Source organism: Typopeltis vanoorti, chromosome 2 (genome assembly GCF_054136105.1).
Source record: "Typopeltis vanoorti isolate ZY-2024b chromosome 2, IOZ_Tvanoo_1.0, whole genome shotgun sequence".
NCBI classification, from domain to species: Eukaryota; Metazoa; Arthropoda; class Arachnida; order Uropygi; family Thelyphonidae; genus Typopeltis; species Typopeltis vanoorti.
In genome coordinates, this window is record NC_143550.1 from 56,160,134 (window position 1) to 56,172,643 (window position 12,510).

Here is a 12,510-nt window from a genome sequence, read left to right on the forward strand (position 1 = left end):
TTGTTACAATACATACAAGCTGAATTTTGTTTTACACAAGACAGCAGGTATAAAGTCGTTTTGGTGCGGTATTAACAAAAGATCGCGCGACCCAAAGACAAAAGCAACCGACAAGTTTTGAGTTGAAATGCAAATTCTCTTCAATCGAATTCCATAACATCTGAAACTGTCATAACAACATTCACTATTAGTTTTAACACATTCACAACAGGGTGTCATTTATCGTTCCGATGGAACTTCTCATTACTGACTGGCTCAAATCACAGAAACGTTTCAACCCTTGGTTGAATTTTATGGCTTCTTGTTTGCGTTTGAGGTGGCAGGCGAACTCACACATTCATTATATGGCATGTTTCATTGGTAGTCTTTTATTTTAAGTTAGCCTTTGTGATCTGTCATAATGACATCGAGAATTTCAAATGCAATAAAAAACACTTATTTCATAATTGAAAAATTGGACAATAGTTTTTAGTTATTAGACAATAGATACTGTGTTTCGGTGCAACGTATAGTTTTGCTTAAGTCTATACAGCGTAGTTTCTGTGAGAGGGGAGATGTGATTTATTAGTAAGCGCCGTTTTTATTCTGTCTCTAATTGCACCATTTGTTGAAAATGACACGTGCTGCAAAAGCCTTCTGTACAGTACCTTATTCAGTGATACAATAAAACTAAATTCGATACTTATAACTACTTGCACGATACGGGCAGACACAAATTTAACTAAGATAAAATTTGATTTTTAAATCCCGCGGTGAAAAATATTAAAAAATAAATAAATAAAAAGGTTTCTAGAAATTGTAGACCGCGTTTTATCAAAACCGCATTATACGAGGGTTACCTGTACTAAGGAAAGTGATGTGGAGCTTACTCCACCTTTACTACGAGTTGCCCATAAGGTTGCTTATGCTTGCATCCGAAACTTTTAGTTTCTATATATTCGGCACGAAACTCTTGTAGTTTCTATATTCGGCTATGAAATAATGTTGGATTCAATATCCACTTAATTTGCATCATGTATTATATTTGCAGTGTTTTTTTCTTTGTTTTATTGCTTAGTCTGGAGTCATTTTGCTTGCTATCGTAGAATTTATGACGATAAGAAAAAAACTAAAACTGTTCAAACGACTCTTGATAACTTTTGATAAAAAAATTGCAGTAAGTAACATAAGTATTTATTAAACATTTACTTTGCATTCAATTTTTATCTTTCCTAAAAGAGTACCATATAAAACGAATTATTAATACAGTAATCGATCATGTGACAATATTCCTATAGACCTGCTACAAAATCTAGGTGATGAGACAAAAACCTTACTCTATCAATTAATAGCCCAAATCTATGATAGAGGAGAAATACCAAAGGAGTTTATGAAATCAACCATAATACCAATACCAAAAAAGAATAATGCAAACAAATGCAGCCAATTTAGAACAATAGCTTTAATCCCACATGTTAGCAAAATTCTGCTAAAAATTATTCAAAAATAGATTGTCTATTGGATGAAGACCAATTTGGATTCAGAAAGAATAAAGGAACAAGAGAGGGAATACTCTATTTAAGAACAATAATAGAGAGAGATTAGACCTTAGTCAAAATACTTACATTTGCTTCGTTGATTTAGAGAAAGCGTTTGATAAAGTAAACCAGCAAATACTCATAAATTGTCTAACTAATATCGGCATAGATTTGAGGGATAGGAAAATAATTTATCAAATTTACAAAAATCAAAATGGACGAATTAAAATCAATGACAAGGAGAAAATAATAAATATCAGGAGTGGAGTAAGACAAGGATGTATACTTTCACCACTTTTATTTAATTTATATATTGAAAAGGCCATTCAGAAAACTAAAGATAAAATAAATAGTGGCATAAAGATAAATGGTGAGCAAGTCATGTGTATAAGATTTGCTGATGACATAGCCCTTGTAGCAGAAAACAGAAGAACGTTAAAAACAATGCTAGAATTACTAAATAATAACCTTGAAAAATATAAAATGAAAATCAACAGATAAGACTAAAATAATTGTTACAGGCAAAATCCCTATCACTAGAGAGCATATAGACATCAGCGGGGAATAAATAAAACAAGTGAAAAGCTTTAAATATTTAGGTAGCCTAATAACAGAAGATGGAAGAACAAGAGAAAACATAAGATCAAGAATAAACAACGCAAAAGCCCAATTCTCTAAGACGAAAAGCATTTTAACAGGAAACCTCAACCTACAATTGAAAAAAAAATTAGTAAAGACATTGATATGGAGCATTGCACTGTATGGATGTGAAACCTGGATTCTAGGCAGAGAAGATGCAAGAAGATTGGAGGCTTTTGAAATGTGGTGCTGGCATCGCATGAACAAAATAAAATGGACAGAAAAAAAATCAAACCAACAAGTCCCGAGAGAGATAAACGAAACAACAACAACTAATAAAATTGATCAAAATGAGAAGGGATAGGTGGTTTGGACATATACTTCGACATGATGGACTTATGAAAAGAATAGCTGAAGGAAAAATAGAGGGGCAAAGAAGAGGCAGACCAAGGAAAAGCTTTCCTTGGTCTCCTTGAGGAGTTACCAGGAGGTTAAGAAGAAAGCCAATGACACAGCAGAATGGAGGAAATTGCTGCTGAGTTACCAGTCCCAAGACTGATGATGATGAATCGATCATGGACGAATTGTAATTTTTACCATTGATTATTAGATTTGATTAACGCGATAACATCGAGGGATTATTAACTGCGTTAATCGAGGGATACCTGCACATGATCTACATTAATTAATCTACATAAAATACGAATGAGTTGCAAAATTTTCATTAATCAAATTATGCAATAACTCTTCAACAGTGGCTAGAAATTATGTTTCATTTCATTAATTTTACCAATAAAATTTCACTCACAGCTCTTACTTCAAATGCCGATGCGTCTCGTCTTCCAGTTTTCTGAATTGTAGATGAAAAGAGTTTGACTGCATAAGAAATTTATTATTATAAAAACCTCCATGGAGTCAGACTCATCGTGGGAGGTCCACTGTTATACACACAGTTTATCAAAATGTGCCTTAAATATATTCACCGTCTCTGCACACACCACACTCTCGGGCAAAGCATTCCAATCACTCACCACTCTCCATGCAAAAAACCTGCTCCTCACTCCCTTGTTCACACCCTCCTTATACAGCTTCCAGGAATGACCTCTTGTTCTCCTGCTATCCTCACCCATTCTGTGCAAAACCTCCCCGATATTAATCTGGTAATAACCTCTTAACAGCTTATGTCTCAATCATATACCCCCTCCTCCTTCTATCCACCAATTTCTGCACATTGCATTTTGCCCATCTGTCTTCATACTCTACATTCCAGAGACCAGAAACCACCTTAGTCAATCGCATCTGAACTTTTTCCAATGCAATTTCATCTTTTTGAAAACTAGGTGACCCGATCTGCGCACAGTAATCCATATATGGCCTGATCAAAGCCTTATACAAAGGATACATAACATCCTTACTTCTACAAGTCAATGTCCTCCGCATCATTCCCATTATCCGCTGTGTTGTCTTCACTATTTTAGTAACATGTCACCGAAATTTTAGGTCCTTGTCTACAATCACTCCCAGATCTCTCATCTCCTCTACCTCTTCCAAGATATTTGCGCCGATTGTGTACTTTACATCCCATCTCTGCTTCCCAAATTTCAAAACCTTACACTTTGAAACATTGAATTGACATCCCCACGTATTTACCTATTCATCCAGTGTATTCAAATCCTCTTGCAAAACTACAGCATCTACACTACTCGTGATAGCTCTCCCCAACTTTGCAAACAACTGCACATCATCATTCAGACCTCTCCAGATATCATTTACATACAAATTAAACAGCAACGGACCCAAAACAGACCCTTGAGGTACACCACTAGTAACTTCCCTCTTCTGGGATATCGCTCCTCCATAGACAACTCGCTGATACCTATCAGACAGCCAATCTCCAATCCAGCGAACCAATCTACTGTTCAGCCCCATCCATTCCAATTTAATTACCAGCTTGTCATGTGGCAATTTATCAAACGCTTTTGCAAAATCTAAATATACCACTGTATATGCAACTCCCTTATCCAACGCATTTGTCACTTTATTATAAAAAGTAAGCAGGTTGCTAAAGCACGATCTTCCTTTAGTAAATCCATGCTGGCCGCCAAAGAGTATTTTTCTGTTGTCAACTCAATTCTGAATCTTATTCCTAACTAACTTCTCTAATACCTTGACCACAACTCGAGACACACAGACTGGTCTATAATTTAATCCCCTGTCGCTTATTAATATAAGTGACAGGGGATTTTCGAAAAGCAAATTGACAATGACATTTCTCTTTATACAAGTAAACATAAAACTGGGTTTAATTGGTCGGAGATATGCAGATATAGCCTACTAGTTTCGCCGACTTTACTATTAGCTTCTTAAAACAGAAACGAGTCGGCTATATTATTATTCGTGACACCTCCAAGGAGTCCGAAGACTCATCGCTGGAGGACACCTACTTTACAACTCTCCGTCTCCACTACTACACAGAACCTCTACTACCAATCGCCTACATCAACGCCATCTACTGCCCAGAACTACCACCACAGCTATTATTTTTGTCTGTAAATTGAGTGTGTTCTGAAGGGTCGATATGCCTGTATGCGGGATGAAAAACCCTGCTTCCTTGTACATCTCTCCGACCAATTAAACCCAGTTTTTTATGTTTACTTATATAGTAGTCACTGGTAGAAAATAACATTATAATGATATTTCTCTTTGTAGATTCCAGAATTTTTACAAACACGTTTTGCTTTCCTTTTCATTTAGAATCACCGAAATTAGCATTCGTATTATCCGCTGAGAGGTCGACATTTTTTACAATAGCTTGAATTTATCCAAAATATAAGCATTTGCTATATTAGTGATTCAAAATATGATCAGTGATTAAATCAGATATTTCTCTAGGTAAATTAGTAACTAATACTTTTATTCGTACTCTTTTTTTTTGCTGGATAATAGTAACGAATTAAAATTGTTACTAATGTTATTGTCAATATGATTTCAGCCATGAACCAGCAGGGTAATAAATTCAAACTGATTTAAATTAGTAAGTACTTGTTCCATTGCTCACAGGGAGAGAAACATTCATTCACAATTATTGCTTGTGTTTTGGTTTGGGAGCCGGAAAACTTTGTCATGCAGCTTTTTTTATTATTATGGCTATGCAATCCATTGATCACAAGCTATTATGTTTTACTATAGTAACTATATGAAAGGCAAAATGTAGCTTCATGAGAAACACCCATTTCTTGTTCTTCGGGTCCCATAAATTTGTCCGAAATAATTTTTTTTTCGCTTGAAATTTTGTTGTTACTCTTTGTGTTTCTTTGTTTTGATATGTTGCAAAACATCAGAATGCCCTCATCCGATAGAAAATTATTACATATGGTGCAGTGAACTATTTCACTATCATTATGTTCTTGACTTTTTTTTTTTTTTTTTTATATATATAAAAAGGAAATTCTTCTTTCACCAATTCACTAAATTTTACATCTTTTTGGCATGGCTATTGAGTTCAACGGTCAGTTTAAATCTTGTAAATATAATAATAAAACTAACTCAAACATATAAAAGCATAGCATAATCCTATATACATATACACATTATTAATACTATTAATAACACATTTAATTAGCTACTCTTCGAAAGCATTACCGAAAAGTACGGTCGACACTTCATTGAGAGTTGACACCTATATACGTTACGATGCACAGTTTTCGTCTTTGGCCAATAACAATATTACTAGTGGCTTTTGACTGGTTGGCATTTAACGAAAAAAAGAACAAAAGAAAGTAATATTTTGATCATATGAAATAAATCCGTATATGCCTTACAGGTTAACAGATATAAGAATACTCTGTTTCTGCAATAACTGTGTTTTATGTATGGTACATGCTGCGTCCAGAAGTCATGTCTGGGGAAGCTGGGACAATTTCTGTGAAAACAGGACGGATGGGTGCCCCCACAATAGACAACTATACTTAATTGGCGTGCCAGTTGGAAAACAGATGCAATTAAATACTGCGTATGTTTCTTCCGACTGGTTTACCTGTTTCTGGAGATTAAAGAACTATCGCTGCCATATGGGACAGCTCACCTTCTATTTACCACCTCTAGAAAAAAAAAGCAGAACATAAACTTAGACAGGATTAAGACAGAATTTCGTACTGATAACCTGTAGACCAACAGTTAAACAGACAAGAAAAAACGGTACGGATTTGGATTAATTTAACTGTAGATCGTAGTTTCGGAGAAAATACTGATCTATCTCTGCTACCTAAGATAGCAGGGATGATATCCAGCTGCATTTAAGCTGGTTTCGTTTATATATTAATTGTTTTGAAGAAACCAATTAACATATAACCCAAAATTATAGCTTTATGATTATCCTTATGTCATTTTATTATGCTCGTATTTTAAGCGCGAAGTTTATTTCCAACTTTATTTATTATACACTTAAGCCATCCGTGGTATAAAATGCATCAGAATCAACCATATAAATGTCCTTTCACAATGAACTTTATTAGATGGAAGAGAAACGTAACCATAACAAAAAAAAAATGGTGAAAACAAATTCAATATCAGAAATGAAATTTCTCAGAACAGCTGGATATGCCAAATGTGGACCCATAAAACGAATGACAAAATTTTGCATTCTCTAAAATGTGTACATAAGGAAATATAAACAGAAGTGGACAGAACATCTGAATCGAATGGAGAATAGCTGACTGCCAAAAAATACTACACATATATAAAATACAGTAAATGGAAAATGAAGCATCGAAAAACAAAGAAAGCGATGGCGTGAGACCAGAACAGGCCTAAAATCCATCTTAGGATAAAGTTTTATTTTTCTTCCTGATTGAAATTTTGTTTCTCCTTCCAATGTCCACTGAAATTCTATAATTAAAGTATCAGTTCTGATTCTTCATGGGGAATGGATAGGCATTTGGAGTGCTTGCACTAATACTGGATAAATTTAAGGAGAGGCAGGAGTGGCATTGTGGTGGGTACTGTGGACTTCTCGCTATGAGACGTGCGATTCCATTGAGATATGAAAAGAATAATAATAAACAAATTATTGCAACCTCCACAGGAATTTCAGAAGGACTTACCACGGTAAATAAATGATTATTTCAATAGTAGCAGGTATTACTAAATCGTCACTACCGATGTCCCATCGTCTTCTACACGCTCGCAATCCAGGCATGATGGCAATACTTAATTCATCCGCTTGAAGAACTCGCTAAGTCATCCTGCAAATAAATGAGAAGTGTAAATTTGATAAAAAAATATTCGTGAAATGATACAACACACATAAAACATTTTGGATACTTAGGTATAAGTTTTAGCGTACTTTTTTTTTTAACGACAATCCAATCCGCGAAAGGTTATAAACCAACGTTACGTTACCTGATGTAGGTGGGCTATGCGAGTAGGATAATTCGGGTACCCTCTAAAGACCAAATTTATTTTTTTTAATGTTATTTCAGTAAGCAAGGTGGTGATGGTCTCGCAACGAGTCATCTACCAACCACGAACTTTCACAGACAGACAGACATACATGCCACAGCGGAATTCGAACTTACAGCATGCAAGCTTAAGGCGAAGATAATACCATCTACTCAGAAACTTAATCAAGTATGAAAATATAGTAAGTAAAGCAGGTATGGTAATCGGTTGAATTAATTAATACAGGACGAATAAGCAATCGGTTAAAAACAATATATATGCAAGATGCTGTTGGCACCACTTTAGCATATGGATCTGAGAGTTTGGCTTAAAAACTAACGCAGTCGATTAAAAATAAAAATTAAGACTACAGAGCGTTCTAAATAAAATTAGGCAGAAGGATCAAATGTTAGTCCTATTCGTGTGTCATCCAGGTTAGCTGTCATGATGTGATTCATGGCTAACTACGGGCGTAACGGCATGTGATGAGGACCCTATCTCTTCCACATGGCTGTAAATCCGTGTGTTCACGGGACCGGTTGCCTGTTCTGAGGGACGAATAATTTTTTTTCCACCCGAATTTCCGGGTGAAAAAAAAATCTCTACCTCCGTACGAGACCGACTAACTCGCCTTTAGTCGAAAGAAACCAGATGGGCGGGAATTGAACCCAGATCTTTCCGACTGGGCTACGGAGGTTCTAGGCCCACATTAATAGTATATAAATGAAAAATGTGTAAACAGAACCAATTCAAGATGGCATAGTGTGTAAACTTGCTTTAACCTCTGATAATAGGTTCACACAACAGGTGCTTGAAGCAAAATAAACAGATAAAGATCCGAGAAATGAATAAGAGATTAATGCAATTAATCTCTTAGTTACTTATAAAACCTAAGTAACAGACCAGTTTGGAAGAATACTGTCTATACGTAATTATTAACATTCTATTGAATGAAATGTTATGTTGAAACATCACATTATCCAGTATACCACTATGAGGATTTGTCAGGAAATGACAGACACGTACGCACACACATTTATATGCCGAACTACCGAAGGGCAAAGATAATTTACAAATAACACAGGGCACAACACGCCAAAGCATTGCATAATATCAATACAAAGTCAAAGCAAGAATATGTATATTCTTGATAGCTGTGGTCATGTACAATACAGTGCAATAACTAACTTCCAACAAAGTGTTATGTTACTTGACTGCCATATTAGTCAGCTCTGGAGACTACAGCGCAGTCAGACATCCAATTATGGTTGATATCATTAAAAGAAAAAAAAATGAAAATAAGCCAAGAAAACAGAAAGACACTAAACTGGCAAACAGAGATAGGAAAGTGCTGAAAAGGATGGTGCATTTCTTCTCCTACAGTCGCGGATCCATGAATTCTGTCAAAAGCTCTGTGCACCAACAGCTGTAGAGATTTGTGCTAGAACATTACTGAACTCCGCGGGCCTCGGTTAAATATCATCTTCAATCAGTCCGGGTTGTGGCTTGCCTGGTGAGAGTTGTCCGTGATTGTACAATAGGCTGTTGGGAATCTGTGATATGAAGTGCAGAATCACGATACAAGCTCGTCAAGCAAAATAGACGTATTTGGGTAATTGAGTATAGCAGTTGCCAGGAGAACACTATTCGATACATGAATCGTCCGATCTTAAATGTGATAATTATTCTTCTATGGCTTCTGTTGGAGTGTCTCGAAAAGGCTAAGAACTGATATCATTATATCGATATAGAGTGCATGGCAATGCACCATATCATACTGCCAGGGATGTGGAGACGTGGTTTGAAGAAATACACGCATCTTAACTCCCATTTTTTCGAAATCGAGAGAGAGAGAATCCCAATCTCTATCCTTTTTTTTGGGGGGGGGGCGATGGGGAGAACTCCGACTGAAGTCGAGAACAAACATCTTGAACTTCATTACTAGAAATGGCAGCAAGGCCGATGAAGAAATTTTAAGTGGTGGAAGAATTTCATCATCTGATGTGACCTTGTTGGTTGAACGCCTGAAAATTGTAAATTATAATTTACAAATAACACAGGGCACAACACGCCAAAGCATTGCATAATATTAATACAAAGTCAAAGCAAGAATCCTCCATAGTAAGTTTCTCGGATCGTCTTTATCCTAATAAAAGATACTAATGTACGAGAGGCTTACATCAGAGGGGGAAAAAAAAACCCTGGATTCATGTCCGTTTATCAATATTTAGCGACAAGTTTACCCAGAGAGTATTGCCTGTAATGGGGCCAAAGCAGGCAAGTAGGAGAAACGCACAGATGTGTAAACAATGTTTGTAACTTAATTTCACATTATGTTTGTTTACATATCGCTTTTTATAATATAGAAAAAAGCATAATAGGAAATGAAGTCTTAGCTAGCAAAAACACATTTGTATTAAGTATATAAGGAAATTAAATGACTTTATGCCGAGAATGACAAATTTATTGTTAAGATACAACTAGTTTCGTTGAAATACAACTTCTTCAGGTATCATTGGCGAAGAGTAAAATAAAAATAACAGACACATGAAAAAATACATTAACAGATCTATATAACACAAGTACATTTAAAAGGAATGCGTGCTAGGGTTCCAACTGAAGTTGATTACGTGCGTGAGCTGGTATTAGTGCGCCAGTATTGGACAGTGGCAATGTGCGCATCAGAAATATTATAGCTAAGGCTGTGATTAATATGAGACGAATCAAGTGATATTTCTTTAGATTCAATTATTCTTCTTTCCAGTTCATCATAGCACACATGGATATTACAGGTTTTTTTGCCAATCAACGTGTTGGCGGCCATCATCTGCGTTGACGGAGAAGAGAACGTGGCTAGAGAGAGCGCTGGCTCTGGTTCTGTTGTAAGAAATGTCTCTTTGATGTTCCTCCATGCGTAAAAGGATGGATTTAGAAGTTTGGCAGTAATATGTCTTGCCACATAACACAAAATTTTATAGACTCCTGGATACTGAGTAGGAAGATGTTTCATTTTAGCTCTACTTAGTATGGAGCGAAGTTTAGGGAGCGTATTGAAGCAAGTTTTAATGTTGAATTTCTGAAGCATTTTTGCCAGTTTCGGGGAGAGAGAGCTGATGTATGGTAACGAAATAAAACGTTTTGGTGGAGAAGAATCTTCAAGAGCAGTTGGGTGGTGGACAGAGAGAAATTTATTAATCTTTTTAAGAGAGAATCCATTGTTAATGAAAGACTTTAAGAAAATTGAGTTCATATTCAATTTCTGTTAATAAAGATCTGGCACGATGTGCCAGGATTGAAATAATACCAAACTTTTGTGGAGGGTAGTGATGGGAAGAAACACGAAGGTATCTGTCTGTGCGAGTGGGTTTTCTAAAAATGGAGATTTTGATGTTCTCAGCGCATCTCGTAAGTTTTAAGTCCAGAAAGGGAAGACATTCGTCGGATTCTAGTTCACAGGTGAAGTTGATTTTCTGATGAAACTTGTTGAGGTGGTACAGAAAAGGGTTGGAGGTTGTTGATACCGTGTTCCCAGATGAGAAATACATCATCAATGTAACGATACCAAACTTTAGGTTTAAGAAGTGAGGAATTAATAGCTTTTTCTTCAAAATCTTTAAGAAATATGTCAGCAAGAATCGGAGAGAGCGGGCTGCCCATAGCTAAACCCGAGTTTTGTTTATAAATCTTGTTATCATATTTGAAGTATCCTGTTTTTTCTCCTTACTTTCTCACTGTGTAAACTCAGGATACTTCAAATATGATAACAAGATTTATAAACAAAACTCAGGTTTAGCTATGGGCAGCCCGCTCTCTCCGATTCTTGCTGACATATTTCTTAAAGATTTTGAAGAAAAAGCAATTAATTCCTCACTTCTTAAACCTAGTTTGGTATCGTTACATTGACGATGTATTTCTCATCTGGGAATACGGTATCAACAACCTCCAACCCTTTTCTGTACCACCTCAACAAGTTTCATCAGAAAATCAACTTCACCTGTGAACTAGAATCCGACGAATGTCTTCCCTTTCTGGACTTAAAACTTACGAGATGCGCTGAGAACATCAAAATCTCCATTTTTAGAAAACCCACTCACACAGACAGATACCTTCCTGCTTCTTCCCATCACTACCCTCCAGAAAAGTTTGGTATTATTTCAACCCTGGCACATCGTGCCAGATCTTTATTAACAGATGAAACAGCGCTCTCTCTAGCCACGTTCTCTTCTCCGTCAACGCAGATGATGGCCGCCAACACATCGTTGATTGGCAAAAAAACCTGTAATATCCATGTGTGCTATGATGAACTGGAAAGAAGAATAATTGAATCTAAAGAAATATCACTTGATTCGTCTCATATTAATCACAGCCTTAGCTATAATATTTCTGATGCGCACATTGCCACTGTCCAATACTGGCGCACTAATACCAGCTCACGCACGTAATCAACTTCAGTTGGAACTCTAGCACGCATTCCTTTTAAATGTACTTGTTTTATACTAGATCTGTTAATGTATTTTTTCATGTGTCTGTTATTTTTTTTATTTTTATTTTACTCTTCGCCAATGATACCTGAAGAAGTTGTATTTCAACGTTCATTTATTGTTAAGATACAATAAATGACAAATTTATTGTATCTTAACAATAAATTTGTCATTCTCGGTATAAAGTCATTTAATTTCCTTACATATATATAATGAAAGAATGATCATTAACTCGGTTAACATACATATTTTTATAAAGAATTGAATGACTAGAACCGAGAATTAAGTAAAAATGTTTTAATATAAAAACACGACTAGTTTCGGCTTGTAACAGCCTTCATCAGGTGACATTATAAAACAAAGAAAAAACACTAAAACACTGAAGTTTCAATAAACTATGAACATCATAGAGAGTCTCTATACATAACTGACATTAAATCGTTGTGGTTGTATTTAAAGCTGTTCTTTCGTTAGTTGTATTGTTGGGAAAGTGT

General features: G+C 35.8%; 1 protein-coding gene across 1 annotated transcript in view; it reads right to left on the bottom strand.

Annotated features, from left to right (window-relative positions):
- LOC150109053 (diacylglycerol lipase-beta-like) overlaps nucleotides 1-12,510 on the bottom strand; it is a 220,339-nt gene that overhangs the window by 148,582 nt on the left and 59,247 nt on the right. Inside the window, exon 2 of the mRNA XM_090405133.1 lies at nucleotides 7,199-7,339. Coding sequence (XP_090261259.1) covers nucleotides 7,199-7,293 — 95 coding nt within the window. The 5' untranslated portion in view covers nucleotides 7,294-7,339. The remainder of the gene's footprint in view (nucleotides 1-7,198; nucleotides 7,340-12,510) is intronic.